Source organism: Anneissia japonica, unplaced genomic scaffold, assembly GCF_011630105.1.
Source record: "Anneissia japonica isolate Jap-2015-1 unplaced genomic scaffold, ASM1163010v1 scaffold1792_len1028045_cov167, whole genome shotgun sequence".
NCBI lineage: Eukaryota > Metazoa > Echinodermata > Crinoidea > Comatulida > Comatulidae > Anneissia > Anneissia japonica.
In genome coordinates, this window is record NW_022742319.1 from 217,663 (window position 1) to 240,948 (window position 23,286).

The 23,286-nt window shown below is 33.6% G+C and overlaps 1 protein-coding gene across 8 annotated transcripts in view; it reads right to left on the minus strand.

Moving 5' to 3' along the window:
• Positions 1–21,582, minus strand: part of LOC117119122 (low-density lipoprotein receptor-related protein 6-like) — a 27,050-nt gene extending 5,468 nt beyond the window's left edge. For 2 of the 8 annotated variants that reach the window (XM_033263935.1, XM_033263934.1), the window contains exons 1-18: positions 21,451–21,582; positions 20,201–20,660; positions 19,335–19,472; positions 14,944–15,073; positions 14,258–14,426; positions 14,057–14,170; positions 13,569–13,847; positions 8,825–8,975; positions 7,699–7,833; positions 7,130–7,247; positions 6,141–6,294; positions 4,652–4,711; positions 4,141–4,200; positions 3,639–3,698; positions 3,139–3,198; positions 2,638–2,697; positions 2,129–2,188; positions 1,107–1,166 (exon numbers count right to left, since the gene is read on the minus strand). In XM_033263935.1, the coding sequence (XP_033119826.1) occupies positions 1,107–1,166; positions 2,129–2,188; positions 2,638–2,697; positions 3,139–3,198; positions 3,639–3,698; positions 4,141–4,200; positions 4,652–4,711; positions 6,141–6,294; positions 7,130–7,247; positions 7,699–7,833; positions 8,825–8,975; positions 13,569–13,847; positions 14,057–14,170; positions 14,258–14,426; positions 14,944–15,073; positions 19,335–19,472; positions 20,201–20,660; positions 21,451–21,568 (2,386 nt within the window). In that variant the 5' untranslated portion in view covers positions 21,569–21,582. The remainder of the gene's footprint in view (positions 1–1,106; positions 1,167–2,128; positions 2,189–2,637; positions 2,698–3,138; positions 3,199–3,638; positions 3,699–4,140; positions 4,201–4,651; positions 4,712–6,140; positions 6,295–7,129; positions 7,248–7,698; positions 7,834–8,824; positions 8,976–13,568; positions 13,848–14,056; positions 14,171–14,257; positions 14,427–14,943; positions 15,074–19,334; positions 19,473–20,200; positions 20,661–21,450) is intronic. The other 6 variants (XM_033263937.1, XM_033263936.1, XM_033263939.1 and 3 more) reach the window with 6 other exon arrangements.
• Between the last annotated feature and the right edge of the window lie 1,704 nt (positions 21,583–23,286).

Below are 23,286 nucleotides of genomic sequence, written 5' to 3' on the forward strand. Positions count from 1 at the left end.
TATTATTAGTTATCCTCTTAGACGAAAACAAAAATACTGACTGCAAATATATATGGCACTTTATCATCATCTAGGCCTATTGCGTTTTGTTAGTGTTCCTCAAGGCTACTTGAACCTCATTAAAAAAAATAATAAGCTGTATCCTGTTCCCATTTTCACCATTGCACGAGAATATGGAGCACCTTCATATTTAATGCTGACGACACACAACATATATAACATTTCATTATTTTTCTTACTTGTGGTTTGACTTAATCTTTTCCCGTGTGAGGAAATTGATGAAGTCACTGTTAAGGAATTTTAACAATTTTAAAAGCTATTTCAATAATGATATAAACGATCAAGAAATTTTAGTAAATACCAGTACTGTTGACCTTCGTTTTGTAGCCTAAAGCCTCCAAACTATTTAAACAATATATTAGTTATTTATTGTTTAAACTATTTAAACAATAAATAACTAATATATGGAAAAGTAATAATCAATAACATTATTTTAAAGTATATTTTATTGGTATACACAGGAAGAACATAGACATAGATAAAATGCTAGAAACAATGTACAAGGTCTTGCTGCATATTAACAAAGTTCAGAAATTATTAGTAAACTTTTGTGTGATTATAATTAAAACTTTACTGAACTTGCTCTCTACGGTACTTTGATCTCGAGTCATATTTATAGTAGAAGACCTTTTCTCTTTACTTTACTAGCCTGTGGTTTGCCTTGTGCTCAAAGAGAAGTTTTAAGCTTTGTCTACAATATCAAATTTCATGAAAAAGCGTCACATATGTTATTGAAAATAAGAGTTGAACATGTTCAACTTTTTTTTATACAATTTGATAGCATGTTATATGACATCATCGTACCCATATACTGTATGGGCACATCAATTTTTTTTGTCACAAAATTTGATAGTGTAGACTATACTAGTTAAATTTGTCTCTGTTTTATTCACTCAAGGGAAGAACACTCAGCTAACCAGTACTTAAACACAGACTCTATATTCAAAGAATGTTGTATTGCCCAGGCAGTTTTCTCAAAAGCTCAAAATATAAGAAGAATTCTTTTCTGAAGAGTGTACGATACATTTTCTCTTTATATCGCTTACCTGTGGTTTGCGTTGCTGTGCTAAAGGGTGACGTATTGGTGATCGTTGGTGTTGTAGTCGCTGTTAAGAAAATAATACCCAATTATCCAGTATTTCAAACACACACTCTAGCCTGGTTCTCACGAAAGCCCTAGTATCCGGATCCTGCTAACCGTTAGCTGCTGTGCGTCCATACGAGAGAAATCCCGATCCGGATACCAAAAATATGATGATCAAATCAATGGCCAATAAGAAACTTGAAATTGTAAACGCGTACGTGTGATTGGTTGATGATAAAAACGCGCTCAACTTGCTAACCGATAGCGCTTGCTAACCGTTAGCTGTATCCGGATACTGCTAACGGTTCAAGGCTAACCGATCGGGCGTTCTCACGCAGGTGCTAACGGTTAGCGCTAACGGTTAGCTCCCGATCCTGATACTAGGGCTCTCGTGACCAGGCTTAAGAAACTGGAAATTGTAAACGCGTACGTGTAATTGGTTGATGATAGAAACGCGCTCACTTGCTAACCGATAGCGCTTGCTAACCGTTAGCGGTATCCGGATACCGCTAACGGTTAGCGCTAACCGATCGGGCGTTCTCACACGGGTGCTAACGGTTAGCTCTAACGGTTAGCTCCCGATCGGGATACTAGGGCTCTCGTGTGAACAATAATAGTCGGCCGAATGAGTAAAGTATGGCTTATCATTATAGTGCATTGATGACCTTATATATGAGGGAGACAGAAAACAGTAAGGAAGAAGTTGTTTCCAAAGACGAGAGGCAAAAGAAATATAAATGATTTTATGCTCAATGGTTTTAGACATTGATATAGAGTGACTGCAAATAACTTGGCCTATAAATAATTTACTAAAACTTACTGAATTAAAGTATGACTTATCATTATTTAGTTTCGGTAAAAGTCAAGCGTAATTATAATCAAAACGGTACTTCTTGGTATACTGGATTTCGAGCTTCGATGAACTCATAAATTCCTATAGCAGATGTAAACCTTTACTGAAGGGTCTATAGGCATATCGCTTACCTGTGGTTTGCTTTGTAGTGCTCAAAGGTGACGTAGTGGTGATCGTTGGTGTTGTAGTCGCTGTTAAGAAAATAATACCCAATTATCCAGTATTTCAAACGCGCACTCTATTAATAATACATAAAAACAATGATATTTGGCCGAATGAGTAAAGTATGTCCTATCATTATATTGCATTGATGACCTTATATCTGAGGGAGAGAGAAAACATTGAGGAAGAAGTTGGTTCCAAAGACGGGAGGCAAAAAGAATATAAATGATTTTATGCTCAATGGTTTTAGACATTTGATATAGACTGACTGCAAATAACTTGGCCTATAAATAATTTACTAAAACTTACTGAATTAAAGTATGACTTATCATTATTTAGTTTCGGTAAAAGTCAAGCGCAATTTATAATCAAAATGGTACTTCTTGGTATATGTACTGGATTTCGAGCTTCGATGAACTCATAAATTCCTATAGAAGATTTAAACCTTTACTGAAGGGTCTATAGGCATATCGCTTACCTGTGGTTTGCTTTGTTGTGCTCAAAGGTGACGTAGTGGTGATCGTTGGTGTTGTAGTCGCTGTTAAGAAAATAATACCCAATTATCCAGTATTTCAAACACACTGTATTAATAATATATAAAAACAATAATAGTCGGCCGAATGAGTAAAGTATGGCCTATCATTAGTGCATTGATGACCTTATATCTGGGGAGACAGAAAACGGTATGTGAGAAGTTGGTTCCAAAGACGGGAGGCAAAAGGAATATAAATGATTTTATGCTCAATGGTTTTAGACATTTGATATAGACTGACTGCAATTAACTTGGCCTATAAATAATTTACTAAAACTTACTGAATTAAAGTATGACTTATCATTATTTAGTTTCGGTAAAAGTCAAGCGCAATTTATAATCAAAATGGTACTTCTTGGTTTACTGGATTTCGAGCTTCGATTGAACTCATTAATTCCTATAGAAGATTTAAACCTTTACTGAAGAGTCTATAAGCATATCGCTTACCTGTGGTTTGCTTTGTTGTGCTCAAAGGTGACGTAGTGGTGATCGTTGGTGTTGTAGTCGCTGTTAAGAAAATAATACCCAATTATCCAGTATTTCAAACACACTTTATTAATAATATATAAAAACAATAATAATCGGCCGAATGAGTAAAGTATGGCCTATCATTATAGTGCATTGATGACCTTATATCTGGGGATACAGAAAACAGAGTAAGAAGTTGGTTCCAAAGACGGGAGGCAAAATGAATATAAATGATTTTATGCTCAATGGTTTTAGACATTTGATATAGACTGACTGCAAATAACTTGGCCTATAAATAATTTACTAAAACTTACTGAATTAAAGTATGACTTATCATTATTTAGTTTCGGTAAAAGTCAAGCGCAATTATAATCAAAATGGTACTTCTTGGTATATGTACTGGATTTCGAGCTTCGATGTACTTATAAATTCCTATAGAAGATTTAAACCTTTACTGAAGGGTCTATAGGCATACTTACCTGTGGTTTGCGTTGTTGTGCTCAAAGGTGACGTAGTGGTGATCGTTGGTGTTGTAGTCGCTGTTAAGAAAATAATACCCAATTATCCAGTATTTTAAACACACTGTATTAATAATATATAAAAACAACAATAGTCGGCCGAATGAGTAAAGTGTGGCCTATCATTATATTGCATTGATGACCTAATATCTGGGAGAGACAGAAAACAGTAAGGAAAAAGTTGGTTCCAAAGACGGGAGGCAAAAGGAATATAAATGATTTTATGTTCAATGGTTTTAGACATTTGATATAGAGTGACTGCAAATAACTTGGCCTATAAATAATTTACTAAAACTTACTGAATTAAAGTATGACTTATCATTATTTAGTTTCGGTAAAAGTCAAGCGTAATTATAATCAAAACGGTACTTCTTGGTATACTGGATTTCGAGCTTCGATGAACTCATTAATTCCTATAGAAGATTTAAACATTTAATGAAGGGTCTATAGGCATATCGCTTACCTGTGGTTTGTTTTGCAGTGCTCAAGGGTGACGTAGTGGTGATCGTTGGTGTTGTAGTCGCTGTTAAGAAAATAATACCCAATTATCCAGTATTTCAAACACGTACTCTATTAATAATACATAAAAACAATGATATTTTTTTCCAGAATGAGTAAAGTATGGTGTATCATTATAGTGCATTGATGACCCTATATCTGAGGGAGACAGACAACAGTAAGGAAGAAGTTGGTTCCAAAGACGAGAGGCAAAAGGAATATAAATGATTTTATGTTCAATGGTTTTTAACATTTGATATAGACTGACTGCAAATAACTTGGCCTATAAATAATTTACTAAAACCTACTGAATTAAAGTATGACTTATCATTATTTAGTTTCGGTAAATGTCGAGCGCAATTATAATCAAAACGGTACTTCTTGGTATACTGGATTTCGAGATTCGATGAACTCATAAATTCCTATAGAAGATTTAAGCCTTTGCTGAAGGGTCTATAGGTATCGCTTAGGCCTACCTGTGGTTTGCGTTGTTGTGCTCAAAGGTGACGTAGTGGTGATCGTTAGTGTTGTGGTCGCTGTTAATGAAAGAATAGACAATTAAACAGTTTTTTAACCACACACTGCTAAAATCAATAATAGTCAGCTAGATGGCCTTATAGTACATGTGGAAGATAATTTTGATTACACTCTATATGCATATATACACAATACAATAGTCATAATAATGGTAAGACGATGATCGAATAAATTCCCCTTAAAAACCCTGGGGCGTTTATTCGAATAATTAGTGTATACAGTTATTAAATATGCCTATGCTTTTAAAGCTTTAAGTAATACATTTTATAATTTTTATCTTTGTTTTAGCCCTGTAGTTTAAGTTTTGTCGAACAAAATAATTAGAATTAGGCTTTTTCAAATGTAATTGTGGTGGGGAAAAACAGCATATTTTTTTGTATATCATAGTACCTAGTAGGCATGATCGTAACATCTTAAATATGAAAAAGGTAAGCAAATAATGGAAGCTTATGTGGCATGGTGGCCCACGGACATTTTCCCCGGACACGTGCCCCAGGATATTTTCCCCTGGATATTGCCCCTCGTGATGTTTGCACCACGGACTGTTTACCCCTAGGACAATTGTCTCTCGGATTTTTAACCCAACCACTCCTTTAAATTTTCTTATATATAACTTCAATTATAATTTTAATTTATTATACATTCTATTTTTTTTTAAACTTAATTTTAAGGCAGTAGTTAGATAGCAACAATGAGTGTAAGAACTTATTTTTGCCGAGGCTCAGTGTTCTTATTTTTAGCCGATTTCAGTCTTAAAATCTTGTTATTTCATTCATATTTTTACACATTTTTCAAACATACAAAATTATTATTTTACAGCAGTATGTTACTGTAGTATAGGGTAGTCCTATTTCCATAAAACCTATTCCTCCATGGCAACTAAATCAGTAAAGTATGGCCTATCATGTTTAAGATTATTTTGGTTACACGATATAAATGCACAAATATATAATACAATCATCATAGTAATGGTAAAAACAGTTACGCGAATAGAAGACGATGGTCGAATACTTCTCCTCAAAAACTATTTTCAACAATTATACTCCAGGACATTTATTCGAATATATACGGTATATCTTTATATAATATACATATATATATATATATATATATATATATATATATCATATATACTAGTATATATAATATACTACCATACTAAATATTATTTATTTATTTATTTATTTATTTATTTCAACAATCTTTAATATATACATACATACATACATACATACATACATATATGCTGGTTGAAAGAAAGACAGGAATGTATCTACAAAATATTATCGTATATAGACTGCATAATTACATAATAAGTAAATTTTATATAACATTTCGTAAATTAGACACCGTACGTTTCCATAGAAGTTTTGTTGTTTCGGTATATTGTGCAGTTGTTATATGTATGTAAAATATATGACAACATACGTGTAGCTATAGGTTGGGTAGACTCATCAAATGTGTCAATAGCGTATACTGTAGTATTCACTTTAATACGACCTTCATGACTACCAGATATCTTGTGTATTGCTTCAATGAGTCCCGGCTGTAGCACGTTTGACTCTGCTAATATTATGAAGTCCTAAAACAATTATGTGCGAACAATACTAATTATCATTATCATTAAGCTCTTCTTAATGGTTACCATTATCTTTAATATCGTTAATATCGTCGTCGTCACCACCAGCATCATCATCATTAATATTATTGTCAAGGCTGTGTCTTTCACTATTCTAACTATTATTATCACCATCAACCTAGACCCTAACCATTTAAATCATTATAATTACTGTTACCGGTATCTGAATCATCCCCGTCAAACTGTTAACATTATCTGTATCACCACCATTATAATTATCGTCGCCATCATCATTATCATCATTGTCATAGTCATCATCATCATTATCATCATCATTGTCATCCTAATCATGATCATCATCATTATTATTATCGATCAAAACAGTTTTATGATTATCATTATTATTTATTATTATTATTATCATTATTGTCAATAATGTTATTAATATTATATTTATTTAGGTTATTGTATTAATATTATTATTAATGTCAGGTTTTTTTTTTATCTATTTCAATCACAAATGTCGTTAACAATTATGAATTGATCGTAATGTAAACATATCACTATGATATTTACTTTAAAGTATAAAATGTATTTTAAAATATCTGATACTAATCTATTATTATATACATTATAATAAAATTGTTATAATTATTATTATTAAATAAATTATAATAATGTCATGATTACAATTATGCCTAATTATGACAGCGGTATAATACTATTTGGTGTTTGATGATGAAGTCGTACACTTTACTATGTCCTTAAGTTAGACACCTTATTAAGTATAGAGCCGTTACAAAAAAGAATGATGGTGTAAAAAGTCTCAGTCATCTACCTGAAAGATAGTGATGTCTTTAGCTGGGTAAGTACTTATGCCAATAATATTAACTTGCTCGATTCCGTCATAGTCAACAGAATATATAAATATACTATCTTCACCAACGATATAAACCCTTTATAAGAAAAACACAGAAGAAATAAATTAGGCTATGTTACCGTATTTTATCAAAATCAACATTAATTGTATGTATTATTCCTTATTACACATTAAATAATACACTTAAAAAACACATTAAAAACATGGTTTTAACCGATTAAAAAGTTTAAATTGAAAACCGAGATCCGCCCCTGATACGGACGTGATAATTCCGGTGTTAAAGTGAAACAGAAGAGAATAATGGATAACACATATTCATCTAACAGATGCTATGGGACTTCAAGCTGGCTGACACTCTAATCTAATTTCAGTTAAAAACTCTCGGACTACAGTATCTTGGACCAGCAAGAATGTTAAGACTGCAGTTATCTGCAATCCTTCCTTGTCATTCGTTTCATCCGACTATCATTGTTACTATGATTATCAGAAACTTAAATGTTGTATTTAGAATTTCATAGATATATTACCTTCTTTGGGCATGATCAAGAGCGATTCCTGATGGATTTAACAAGTTCGTGTTGACTAGATCATGGCGATTTGTACCATCCAGATTACAACTCACAAGTTTTGTCGGTGAAGACTGCTCAGTCCAAAATATCAATCTAACCAAAACGTTTGATAAACAATGTATATTAATATTAGGTCGATTCTAAACAGTATCTAATTTGTGTATTTTTTTTATATTTATTGGAACAAGAAAGAAAAATGAAACAAAGTAATAGTACCAAGCAAATTTCAGATAACCACTGCAGTATAGGCAGGCATATGATCGTCATTCAACATTACAAAAGAGAGGATAAAATTTGAAGTCTAAGTCTGGATCGAAACAATGCAGGAAAAAAAATTAAAATTACATACTATAGCCGTAATATATACAAGAGAGAAAGGTTTTCCTACATATGACTTAAATAAACATTGCTTTTTAAATTTTGTTTACAAAGTTCTCTTTTATATTAAATAACCTTCTCTAGTTATAAACTGAAATACAATGATATTGTTACCCTATCTAAAAATACAGCAACAGCTATACACAAAATGAAATGAAATGTAAGACATTCATATCTAGTGGACACAAACCGGGAAAATGAACGATCCTGGTTTTAGCCGTTTGAATATTGAGAAGGGTTGTAACTGGTTCGACCACCTTGTTTTTTCTGGGTCAGAACTGACAGAGAGCGTCTGTTTGTCCAGAATATGTGGTTTGTTCTGTTAATGATGGATTTCTTAGCTTGGAATTATAGAGGGCGTATCTAGACAAAAAATTAAGATTGACAGTAGAGGTTGTTATTCTCATAAATTCAATGGAAGGATACAATATTAATATTCATGGGTTAATTAACTTAATAAATTTTGTAATAGCAATTTCTATATTATGTGTAGATTTGAATTTTCGGAAAAAAAAAGGCCTACAGTAGTAGTTTCTGTAAGTGGTGTGTGTACTTGCTGTTGGATGTGAAGGAAAAAAATAAGAAAAAAATATAAAGTAACTAAAATTCACCTCTTAGGTGTCATTGTGATGATTTAAAAAAGACTGAAAGTGAAGATAACGGTTATTTTCATTGTATATTTAACTGTTCCATGGTATAAGATTACCTTGCATTTGAGTCTACTGCTAAAGCCCTTGGACTATCGACGTTATAAAACATTACTGAAGTAGACATTCCATCATAGGATGAAACTCTTAGACGATCTTGAAGATAATCAACCCAGTAAACTTTAAGCGAAATCCAGTCAACAGCCATACCTAGTGTAAACAATGTTAAAACGTTTCATATAGATTTAGATATAATAATAATAATAATAATAATAATAATAATTAAATAAAGAAAGTTGTATTGGTCTTGGTCTTAAGAAATCGAAGACTCTCATGATTGCTTATGTTTCTAAATTATAATTTTCACAATGTTTTAGTTTTTACTAAACTTTGCAAAAACAATGGACCTTTTCGCGCGTATTCTTGACCCTGTTTTGATTGGTGAGATAACAACTTTGATTGACAATCCGGAAAGGTTCATTCTGATCACGTTACGATTGTAATTTTGTCTTGATGATGAAGCCTTTTTCACACAATTGCAATTGTGGTGATAGCAATATCCATAGTTTCCTTTGACACAAATTAATGCACAAAATGTGTCTTACCTGAAGTGTAAAGACCTGTGATCAACACAACAAAAATGCTTGTCACAAATGCCAAAAATATACAGTTCGAAGCGTTTTATCTCAATGGTGGAAAATTCTATGTAAGAATTAAAAGGTTGGAAATATTCCCAAGAATATAATATTTTTTAACATGGGTGAAGAAACATTTGACAACACGAGCTTACAGAAACGTGGTTGAGAAATTTACCGGCATACAGATTCTGCGCTATTTACAGAAAATTTTCCACACATGCTAAAAATTCTCACACTTTAAGAAATATTCCCCACATTTGTCAGAAATCCAAATACATGGCGTGGGATATTGTGCCTTTGCCGAGTTGGTATGTTTTCTTTTAAAAATAATTTACACCCATTGGGACAGTGTTTGGAATACTAGACACCTAGCAGTATGGAGGCATTATGATAGTGGATATTGTTAATCAGTCTTCAACGAACGTTTAATTCTAATTGGATGTTATGTTCCTAATCTAACCCATGCACGCAATAATATCTAATCGGAATTTCAAAAATACTAGTAAATTTAATAAGTTAAATGAGTCTTTATGATTAGAGAACTAGATGTAAATATTGTGTGCAACTGTTGTCTTTGGAAAATATCATTCCTAAAATTATTGATGGCATTAATAATTCTAAAGTTAAATTGAATTTGGATATTTTTCATCCATAATAATAATAATAATGATAATAATAATGATAATATTAATGATAATAATAATGATAAGAATAATGATGAGTATAATAATGATAATAATAATGATAATGTTGGTGGATGATAGGCCTGGTTGTTTGTATCTTTTGTGTATTGCTTTTGGATGCTGCTTTTGTTTTCTTGTACTGTTTTTGTGTATCTTGCCTTTTTACTGTTTACTTAATTGTTCACAAAGATTTCAGCTTATGCTGCCCTCTGTTTTTAATGTATTTTATTGGTGAATAATAAATAAACCTGAATATATAAATATATATATACATATATTAACATATATATAAGTTTGAAAGGCAAATGGGAAAAACCCATAAAACAGCAAACGGCCATATAATGCAAAACAATTTAAAATTAAAATTAACACGGAACAGTAGAGAAAATCCGATCAGAATGACAAAATAAACTAAGCATCCACTCTGGAAGGAATCCCAATATCTGCAGACGGATCCGTTTCGGCCTTCCAGGCCTCATCAGTGCAGCTAGGGTACAGACCCAAACGAAACGTTCGACCAGCTTAGGTAGGGCCCAAACTAGTCCCATCAAATGCCAAAAATATACAGTTCGAAGCGTTTTATCTCAATGGTGGAAAATTCTATGTAAGAATTAAAAGGTTGGAAATATTCCCAAGAATATAATATTTTTTAACATGGGTGAAGAAACATTTGACAACACGAGCTTACAGAAACGTGGTTGAGAAATTTACCGGCATACAGATTCTGCGCTATTTACAGAAAATTTTCCACACATGCTAAAAATTCTCACACTTTAAGAAATATTCCCCACATTTGTCAGAAATCCAGATACATGGCGTGGGATATTGTGCCTTTGCAGAGTTGGTATGTTTTCTTTTAAAAATAATTTACACCCATTTGGACAGTGTTTGGAATACTGGACACCTAGCAGTATGGAGGCATTATGATAGTGGTTATTGTTAATCAGTCTTTAACCAACGCTTAATTCTAATTGGGTGTTATGTTCCTAATCTAACCCATGCACGCAATAATATCTAATCGGAATTTCAAAAATAATAGTGAATTTAATAAGGTAAATGAGTCTTTATGATTAGAGAACTAGATGTAAATATTGTGTGCAACTGTTGTCTTTGGAAAATATCATATTTTCTAAATATCCGATATTTTTATCTTTTCAAACCTTACCACTACAAAGACTGCTGGACCAGACGGATTTCATGCTAAAGTTTTATATGAATATGAAATGCCCTATCCATTGCAAATAACTTTTTAGAAATTTTTTTAAATAATTTGTCACCATCGTGAATGGAGGTTGCAGTTGTTTAAAATGGGAAAGAGGCTTGTCTCACTCACATTAATTATGTGTAAGATAATGTAGAAGATAATTAGGGATAAGGTCTTATCTGTTGTGTGAAAACCTTTTAATTTCGTAGCGGTCGTTTTTGTGCTACTCAGTTGTTCTACAAGATGCTCTACATAAGAATAAGTCTCATTATGAGGCTTAAGTAGTAGAGTTGTTTTGTTTGTGAGAAAAAAAAATCATGTTACAGTGACAGGAATTGAACCCGGGACCCCGGGTCCCGGGTTCAATTTCCCATAAGCATTCCTTCAATTTTCATCTATTTCCATAAGCACCCCCCCCCCCTCAATTTCCACTATGTTTGAATAAGCGCCTCGTTTGAATAAGCGCCTCCCAACAAGAGCCAAAAATATTTTAAGCGCCCTGGCGCTTATTCGCGCGAGTACGGTAGTTTATAATTCCGAATTCAGGCATGGTATGAGTCATGTGGGATTAAGGACTGCAAAGTTACCGTAGCTCAAGGCCGGGGTAAGGAAACCACAATATAAAAGTTCCCTTGGTCAGAATGTAGGTATAAAGGCAATATAAATATACAGTGTATTTGTTGTTATCGTAAAACTAATTTCAGTGAATTTATATGTAACCATAATATAATTTTTCTATAGCAAAAAAAGGCAATAGGGACACAGGTTGTGAGCTGTTGTATGCTTGGCCGGAAAGCCGCCGGAAGGAACTAGCACTGGAAAGTCTTGGAAAATCCAGTAGAACTAGGAGGCTAAAAGTTGAATGGCTATATACAAATCGTCTTATACCTCAGAGCTCAGACGGCGTTTGTTGAACAAATTCAACAAACTCTAAATTGTGCTTGCCGATTACATTCCAATTGATTTATAAATAATTTTTAGAAGGGTTTTTCTTACACATCCTGTGGCATAAAGCCAAAGAAATACCTGACTGAAGGAAATGGCATTGAATAAATTCAAATCATATGAAGATATGGCTTGTTGTGAAATAGACTGAATGGTTCGTTTATTATAGCTTATACGTCTCCTGTGTTCTGCTAAAAAAAAAATCATACTTTTAAGTATGACCTACAATATAAATTTAGAAGAGAGATAGGCCATCATTTTTGTCTATCATCTCTGTAGCACAATACGAAGAATTATGTTTTCTATTGCTTTTGCATTATTTCGTTGCATACGTAGGCCCCACTTGTTTATCTTGTATATCAACTACCTTACGGATATGGTCAATAGCACAACACGACTGTTTGCAGATGACTGCATACCATATCGAGCAATATCTAACCCCTTAGATGAGAAATCATTGCAACAAGAGTCATTGACAATTTAGTCACGTGTGAGCTAACACATGGGGTATGGAATTCAACGCATCAAAATGCTCTGTAATGATAATTTCCAGAAGGCGAAACCAAGGTATACCAAGTACACACTCCTCGGTGAACAAATCCAAGACGTCAACAACCACCAATATCTAGGGATCCACATAGAGAACAACCTGAAATGGGACAAACAGACACAATATGCATCGATCAAAGGCACACGGGCCTTAAACTTTAAAGAATTCTTTAAAGGAACTTTAACCACTGTTTCAAAACAGTGAACCACTCTATCATACCTTTGTTTGTTTCCATAGCATGGCACCCAAGCGCCGCCAAGAATATCGAATTACCAGAAATGGTAGAGGCGAGCAGCCCGATTTGTGGTAGGGAACTACTACAGAGAATCCAGTGTCACCGATATGATGACTATTCTCGGCTGGATTCCCCTCGAGGTTGTAGGGAAACACCTACGCCTCATCAGCCTTTACAAGCTCATCCATGGAGAACTTGATCTAGATTTAGATAAATACGTATCCAAAAGAGTAAACTAGACTACTACGGTTACATAATGAACAGTATGACGTCGTATCAAACTTCATCTCCACAAATCAAATGGCAAACTCGTTCGTCACAGACTGTCAGACAGAGTATCCCACAGGATCAACCTCCCAAGAGAAATTGTATCTACTGAAAGTTAAGAGTTTTCAAAACCAAATTAAATAATCAAAATCTCTCAAAATGCCAACTTAATTAGTGCCCAGATTCTCGTCAGCCCTGAGCAATCCTCCCTGGCGGAGGTCTTTGGGGACATCAACTACAAGGTATTGTATAGTTAATTTGAATGTAACCACAATATTTACCATCAACCCGACCGCCTGTATATGTATGAATTATTCTCGGATATTGGTCATCTTCAAGCCTTACAACAAATATTGATTTTCGTGTGTCTTCCGCATAAAACAAGAAATTACTGTGTGTGTCTACTGCTACTGCTGTTATTATGTCATCAGTTCTGCTAAGAAAGTCATGAATATATTCCTGTTTACCATCCACACCAGCATGAAGCAGGGAAGGGTTAAACACTGAAATTGCTTCCGCCCTTCCTATTACGCAAAGTGGAGGATACAAAAAATTCAAATCTGAAAAAAACCAGTAAAAATGCTAAGGTTTAGAAGCAAAAAGCGAAAGTTAGTGAGTAAAAGTCGCCTTTAATATTTGGAAATTTCCAATGGTTGCGCAATAAGAATGGTAAGTAGAAATTTGGTAAATATTGGGGAACTAGAATATGTAACTTCAAAATATCTTTAAATATATATTGTTTGATAATAATGTAAGATTTGATACAAACCAATACTGCATGTTCCATTTGGATATAAAACATAGTTATCACTACAGACACACTCGTGTTTTCCCTCGGCAGCCGATACACAAAGGTGGCTACATGTGTGCACATCACACGGTACTAGAAGAGAACAGAGATATGTTAAATCTTAAAAAATACTCTAAAAATAAACCATTGCATAATATTCTAAAATAAGCCTTTACTTACACGTTGTTGGCCTTGGTTGGATGTTGGGACCGGTGACGCATAAATCAAGAACACGAATTCCACTACTAAAGATATATTGAAACACTATACCACTAGGCGTGGTGGACTTGCTGTAGTAACGTAGGATATGTTCATACGTAAGGCTATAAATACTCACAAATATGTAATCCTATAAAGAGATAATATTTGTTAATAAAACGATATAATAGACAATTTATTATAAAGTGATTTCTCTCCTACAAATGACCGTAACGCTCATACATAGTGGAGCTGTGGTTAAGCTAGAAAAGGTTGTAGGTCGAGACTGGGAAATCATAGTAAATAATATTCAAATCAGATTTGCTGCGTATCACCGTAAAAACAATTATATAATTGGAAATTGGAAGAAACGCACCCCTCAGGACAGATCACCCAACATATATTTTTATATAAGAAACACTAGTAACAGTTAAAACATAAATAAATAAATAAATAAATATATATATATATATATATATATATATATATATATAACACTCTTACGCTGAATTATGTTTCAAACTATGTCAAAGGGTCCGGCGTTTTTAACAACTGCAGCGTTATTCTATACCATCGAGACATACGTGGAACATCATAAAGTATAACATCGATCAGATATGAATTTATATATATATATATATAATATATTATATATATATTATACTCACTTCATCAACAGAAATACTGTCAAATACACCATCAGATGATGGTTGTGACACTTCAGTTCGCCTGCCGTCACCATTAAGATCGGAGGATTCAACTTTACTTTCAGCTACACTATTGTCAATCCAGTAAATCCTAATAAAATGATAATAACTATTATTATTAATAATATAATTAATAAATATTTATAATATTCCTTGAAGGTTTGCATGGTAAGTATCAATAAAAGAAATCATTAAAACTTCCTGTAAACTATGTGTAATAAGATGGGTTTTGAAGTAAAACAACTGGTTGGTTGTCTCGACGTTTCGGTGAGATTACTCTGACCGTCATAGGAAGAATGATAAATGATGACATCTGTTGGTCTTAAATAGCGATAGTAATTGTCGGTGATCTATTGTTTCCTTTGAAACAGATTAGGTGTAAAAAGTGGTTACTGTAAGAAAGCTAGGTATGTGTCCATTCATCCTGACTATTGTCTTTCAATAATAAAGGTTAGGTAATTGTGTCGGATGAGTGGTACTCAGTGAATAGTAATGTAAATCAGAATAAAACAAGTAAAGTGGTTAACAACAAGCACGGTGTGACCGTTCTCTCGCAGTTTAAGGGACTAAGCCCGACAGGCTCATAATTTACAGGTCACCATTCCATGTGTGAGTGGGTGTGTGCGTGGGTGTGGGTGTGGGTATGTGTGTGTGTGTGTGTGTGTGTTGGGGGGTGTACGTGGGTGTGTGTGTGTGTGTGTGTGTGGTATCCCATATAGTTTGTTAGGTACACTATGATAAACTTGGATGGTGGCCGAATTCAGAATGCGCTGGATGTGAGATGTAGTGTATTAAATATATATAATAAATATATATTAAATAAAATATATATTAAATAAAATTAACAGTGGAAGAAACCAACAGTGTTGAAAACTTGCTCCATAAGTCCATCCAGCAACCTGACTTCAACAAAATCCTTAAGTGGTGTGATTTTTCTTCTTTTTTTTTGTTTGAATTGTGCTAGAGCACCAACGTACATACCGAGAAGAAGACATCATCCCACTCAGGCCTATAGTTTTATCCAAGGGAGCACCTAAATATCCCTTAGAAAGATATCTGGCCACCTTAAATAACCCACTAATTGGTAACACTGGACATCACGTCGTCAACTCAAAACACTTCACTGATCATGAATTTGAGATCTCGAGTTGGAACCTACCGACATACTTGTTAGTTTTGATGTAGAATCACTCTTCACCAGCATTCCAATTGAGGCTAATACTTTAGCCAACACAAGCTTAGGCAAGATTCAACCCTTCGGGAGAGAACACCGCAAGCCATCTATACCTCCTATATCATTTGTCTTTTAACCACATCTTTCGGATGTGCACAGGATTCTACAAACAAACGTAATGTGCTGCTATGGGTTCTCCGCTTTCACCCGTCATCGCCAATATCTTTGAAAGATTCCCACTGCACATCACAACATTGATCAAAATTACTCCCATACGATACATTTATGATCTGGCCACACAACCGTCAAATTCTGGGGAAATTCCCACACACACAGCACTATCGCCTTCACCATGGAAACTGAATCAGATAGATCTATAGCGTTTTATTTTTATATTACGTGTTACCAGAACCACCAGTAACTTGCTATCGCACAAGTTATACCGAAAAACCTACGCACACTAATAAATATCCCAATCAAAGTCTTGAATCCCCCCACGCCCTCCCCTAGATACGCCACTGGCAACCAAGCAATCCGTTTGCAACACATTTATTAAAAGAACTCACTCAGTATCAGCGCCAAATTTGAAAGAGGGAGGTTCAAAGTTATTCCCAGAAACCCGAGAATGAAAGGGGGTGGGGGAGTCCTCTCCCAGGAAAATTTTGATTCCTAAATAGCCGGAAATGAGCTTTCCCGATTTCTGAAGTGTCTTTTAATGAGCTTTAATTTCTTCAAAATTCTAGGTTTTACCTCTCTTAAAAAAAGGTCAGGTGATTTTATCTCATTCTTAGGCCCATATCATACAAGGATACAAGAAAATCAAAGATATAGTCAATACATTATTAGGCCTATATTTAAAAAATATTGAGTAGTTGGATACGTAGTCTTTCTTATAGGTCGATGAAATAGGCCGAACATACGTTCGTACATAAATTATTACGACGTCGAGCCAAAAACAGTGTTTTTAATTGTATTTAATTGAATGCTATGGTTAGGTGATTTTCACCAACTTAACCGTGATTTTTTTGGGGGGGGGGATTCGGGGCCGCGAGTAATTTTTAGGGGCTTGCGCCTCCTCCCCCGCGCCCTCCCCTAGATAAGCCACTGTATTTAAACCATCTTCACTTCGATAGTTCCGATGGAATTCAACACACAGTTTATATGTTTACATGTAATGTTGGTTTTCAGTTTATTGTATGAGATGTTGATCTGTGAACTATGAGCCTGCCCAATTTATTATTGTTCAATGATGATGAAACATGTAAATACCTAATACGTAATCCTACAATCTTAACTATTCATTAAATCTCCTGACGGAGTTAGCGACGGAACGTGTTAAGTAGTAGCACCGTCTTGACTTATTTGCATTGTAATTTTATCATTTATCTTTCTTTCCTTTACCTATTGTATTAAATGTCTTTTGTTACACAATTTAATAACTGGAGCTAAAAGATGTAGGAGAAAAGATAATCCAAGTTCCCAACCTCCTCACCCCCACCCGCCCCGGAAAAAAAAAAAATCTGTTTTTTGTCATTTTTAAATAAAGGTCGACAGCCCATTTATTAATTAATTTTGCTGTGATCCCTAATCATCATAGAAACCATTAATGCTGTCTCTTATACACATCTAGATGTGTATAAGAGACAGGGTCAAAGCATTCTCACTGAAACGTCGAGACAGCCAACCAGTGGTTTTACCCCAAGAACTATTATTACTATTAGTACACATCGTATGCGGAGGTTTTATGATTTTGATTTTTATAATATTTATATTAAATATATTAATAATAATTTATAATAATTATAATATAAAAGAAAGTACGCACTAGTAGCGTTTTGAAATGTTGCCCAGTGTGCCTGCTGTTGACAGGTTAATACTAATTTTTAAGTTTAAGTAATTTTTATTCTGCCCTCTTGATTATTGTTCAATGATGATGAAACATGTAAATACCTAATTGACACAGTACAAAATATAATGATGAACCTTTGTTTTTACGTTTACATATTTGAAATAAATATTTTGAATTATTTTATAAAATTGGAGCTCTAAATATATTTTTAGTGTCAAAAAATTCATGAGGATAACATTTCAGTAGCATTATTATCCGATGACTATAACAACGATAAAATAACGATGAAGATGGTGATTATATAGATTATTGAAATAGGTTGATCTGGCATGTCTTATCCGCTGAGACCTGACATTAAAATATTCAACAAATCATTGTTTTAAAGGCTGAAATAGGACATTTGTATCCTAATTAGAAGGTATGCAAAGTTTTTTTCCCTCGCAAGGGATACAGTATGGCAAAAAAACAATAAAAATAAAAGAAAATAGCGCCTTTGATTGGGCCAAATCCGCCAAGAAAACCCCTCAACAACTTTGCATTTCATTTCTTAAGGTTGTTATCGGCAATGATATAGAAAATCCAACCAGAAAGGGCAGCAGACACCTTTTGTGAAAGATCATACCGTAGCTACAGCCAGCTAGTATTAATAATAACAAAATGACCTTGACCCAAACAAATGTCCTTATATGAGGCTGCTAGGACCCAAGAGGCTATAATATAATTTACCCCTTACACATTCAACCCAAAGAAAGCCCGCTTTTTTCCTCTAGAGTTTGGCTTAAAGGTCCACCGTTTTTTGTGCCGATAGATAGTGAGAGTTAAGTTCAAAAGTAAAATTGCTAACATAATCCAATTGAGCTCAAATTTACTAGGAATAACCTGACTGGATTCACATTTTATCGAACATAGTCTCTAGGGTTTTTATTACTATCTTTTCATAATGATCAAAGTAATGTTAACTGAACTAAATAGGCTCTGATAAAAATCTATTGTATATTTCTATAACATATTATGTTATAACTTACATGATTAAACTCTAATACTACATTTTAATATTACTATTAGAAATATATAACTGTCTATGTAATCAACATCACCATTATGTTAATCATCATTAGAATTATCGTCACCAGTCTTCATATTAATATTAATCATCAATACTATTCGTCATCATCATCATCATCATCATAAATCCCCATTTTCATTTTATTAAATTTTATAATTAATCGTCATCACCATCATTATCATCATTATCATCATCCTCAACATCATCATCATAACATTCATGTATTGACTATCAGCAACATAAAACCACAGTGTATTTCCTACCTGTTAGTGATGATATCTACTGCTATAGACCTCGGGTCACTCAGCCCTGTAACAATAGTTGTTCGATTTGCACCTGCCATTGAAGATCTTTCAATTTTGGGGGGATACGTATTCCCCAATTCGGTCCAAAATAGGTACCTTTAGTGAAAAATATATCATTTATACACTGCAGAATAATATCAGTACACATCCACCTACATATGTCAAATATTATATAATTTATTAATTAAAATTAAAAACAAATATAAATTAAATTTATTAATTGGATTGGTTGAGGTTTTTTTTTTCTTTCTTTTTATCACATATTTTATGCAAAAACGTTATATAAATATGTTTTGTATTTATTAAAATTGTCTTCTTTACAGTTTTGATCACTTTTTGATAAGCAACTACGTTTGCAAACAGAAAATCTAGTTCACTAATTTCAACGGTTGGGAGAAATCCAAAATTAAAAAAAAAAAACAAAAAAAACCACAGAACCTTATTATGACGTTGGCGAATATTGTAATTAGGTATGACAGAATTAACGTTAAAATAACGTTAACATAGCGTTGCAGCAGCTAATACAACGTAATTTAATTGTGAAATTACGTCATCAACACGTATTATTGATGGCTCTACAAAATACATCTGTGCACATGCAACGTTATTATAACGTTAAATTGTTATTTATTTGGGGGTTTTTTTTATTATGTAAGGCATTTCTTATTTTCTTTTTAAGTTTAATATTGAAATTATTTGTAGGCTGGTCTTGAGTGTAATTACTGTTGCCCCTGCCATTACCACTACAAAAATAGAATTATTGTTGATGATGCCTTGTAGTGGTGTACCTTAGGCTCAGTAGTAGAATTTGAGTTTGTACATACCCTTTTATAGGGTGGCAAGCTATTCCCGACGGCCTTTCAAGGCCCGTATCAACAATCGTAGCTTCGCGTCCTCCTCTGAGATAATTTGTCATTTTGATCCAGTTATAACCCTCGTCCACCCAATACACATTTTGAGCCAACCAATCAATTGTCATACCCAACACTCTACCGGAGGTTCCACTTTCAATGGGATGAGCAACGCCACCACCAGGAGCTTCAAAATCATCGCTTAAGTAAATCCAGTGGTTTCTTGTATCATGAAACGTAACATTTCCTGCATGATAGTCAGCTGCTATAGAGTTCCAGTAGTGGACATTCGAGAAATACCATTTACGATAATCTAACGTCTGATTATTTTTGTAGGATTCAGGACTTGCAGGAAGCCAACCAATATAAGTCCCAAAATTATGGTAGCTGTAGTGAGCCAAGAACAATGTATTTCCCGTAACCTGTCCATTTGCTACAAGTTAACACACAACAAAATAGAAAAATTGAAAAGTGTGAAGTTGATCCACCGAATAAATTTCAATCAAATAAACAGTTATTTGTTTCAGAATAAAACTTACCATGATTAGTATATATAATTATATTATAATTATGAGAGGCCTACCTGAATAATAAATTGAATTAATATTGTAAGACAAATTAAATGAGAAGATAATGCTGATGAAGTAACGACATAAAACAATTCAAATGAAAATAAAATACACGACAGTTTGGCAAGCTAAAAGACAAAGCAATACACCGACATGCATAAAGTAGGCAATTGCTGCTATGGTGCTGCTGTCAATTACTTGAGCCGAACCCATTGTTATTTTACGCCTTTTTTCTCTCTCTCTCTCTCTTGTGTGTGGTCATCCCACCTTTATTTCACCATTTTTTCCTGGTTTTTAATTTTTATCATTACATATTATGCAAACTTATTGACGATTAATTGTTTATATATGGAGTATTAACGGGCTTTTGATGTAAGTGGTCATTTTTATAAATACTCAAATTAGGCCAGGTACATGTTACTTTTTTTTTCATAATCTTCATAAGTAAAAATCTTACAAATATATTATAAATAATGTAGAATAGCTGATAGTTAAAAAAAGAAACAAGTAAAATTCTTCTTTATCAAAGCAATCTTCAATATATCATAAATATATCATTTTACTCTGACGCACACAGAGATTACACTTTCTAAGCATCGTAGCAAATTTAATCTAGACATAAACAGAAATAGTGGAAAAAGAAATGGCATATACCTTTGGATGAGAGACAGGCTATTAAAATCAATACTGCCATACGAGAAGTCGTCATTTTTTTAGTGTTAAACATCTCGGAGAGAATACGGGCATAACGCAGCGTTACTGAGTATTTCATCACGAACGAATGAGGAAATAATGCCTAAACAATAATAAAATCTGAAAGTTTTCCTACACCTCTAGGCATCTTGCTGTAACATTTACAAAACAAATAAAGCAAACAATTGGAAATCACCCGCACGTGATGCTATACAAATTCAAATACAATAACTTTAACACAATAAAAAGGCACTCAAAATGCTGAACTCTGATCTGAAATTGATTTGACGCATGCCATTACCGAGAATATTGGAAATACACCACAGCATTAGCTAATTCTGTTGAAAAAGGTTTATATTTACATTCATTTAGATGTCGTGGAGAAAGTTTAACTGCTTTTAGTACAAAATTGTTTGTAAAAATAATAATTCGAAATAAAAGTAGCGCTAAAATAAGCTAAATTAGAAAATAGGCTTAAAGTATACAGTAGGCCAGAGGTAGGCATCAAAATCGGTCGGGGATGGTGGGTGGGGGGTCAAAGTGAATCTTTGATTTAACACCGAGGGCCGCACCCAAACTTTGATGTTTCCAGTGAGCTTCTAAAAATCTCCAAGCACTGCTTTTACACAACTTTATTCTCAGTGTTAATGTTAGGCCTACTTTTTACATATGATAATATGCGTCGGGGCCGTAAAAGTACAAGGTGTTTTCTAGCTAATGTTGCCTCGGCGGGCCGCACGCATAGGATTTTTAATCCGTTTTCGCGGGCCGCAAAAAAATTTCTGTCGCACTTTACCCACCTGTGTAGTAGGCCGTTTTGTTTCGCAATCGTTTTCAAACGTACTGAGTATTCAGTACATTTCCACGTCAGGTAGGATAAAATTACACCTATACAAAGATAAATCTAGAAAAGTATTCAATTTGTACCGGAGCTGTTCAAGGACGAGTGAAATTAGTATAGAAATAATCGATACCTGTTCTGGTGTTGATTTTTTTATTCGATGAAACGCTAATACTTATATGATGCTTGATAAATATTTTTGCAAGTCAGGTATTACTCGTTTGGAAAACATTGACTGCTCCATTGGTTATTGCAACACAGAAATTCTATGTTGAATTACATGAGTATATTGCAACTATTCTTATTATGTATTTATAAATAATCTCACAGTCCGTTTCAGATGGCAACTTCAATATTTTTTCCGCTGATGCAACTGTGTACAATTCAGGTATTAATATTCAAAAGTACTCAAGGTATAATAATTGTGTAGTGTAATTGTCTGTTTTTACGGGTTTAGGTAGCCTACATTTCATCCCAGGCAGTTGCCATCTAGCCTTTTGTCAACCAGCATTTTTTTTATTCTGTGTGGGTAGCCAATCTTAAATTATTTCATGTTTTTGTTTTCTTATTTTCACATTATATGTCTCGTCTCCCTCGAAATTAAGACCACTTTTGGATCCTGAGTTGCATTACCTTAAGCAACTTTGGTCTCTATAATTGAATAATAAAAATAAAGACATTTGTTAAATTGGTACTGCAGAAACGTGGTCTTAAATAGAAGCGGTCTTTAATTAGAGGGAGACCTGTATTATCATATCAATTCATAATGATATCATTAAAACGTTTTTCTCACTAAATTTGTTATCATTCATTAAAATATATAATTTACAGTTATTGGATGTATTGTTTTTATTTTCTTATCTAAAGCAAAAATCGTAAACCATTACAAATATACTCTGCTCTGATATATCAATACTTTCAACAGAAAATTGTAACTAATATATTCGGATGATTAA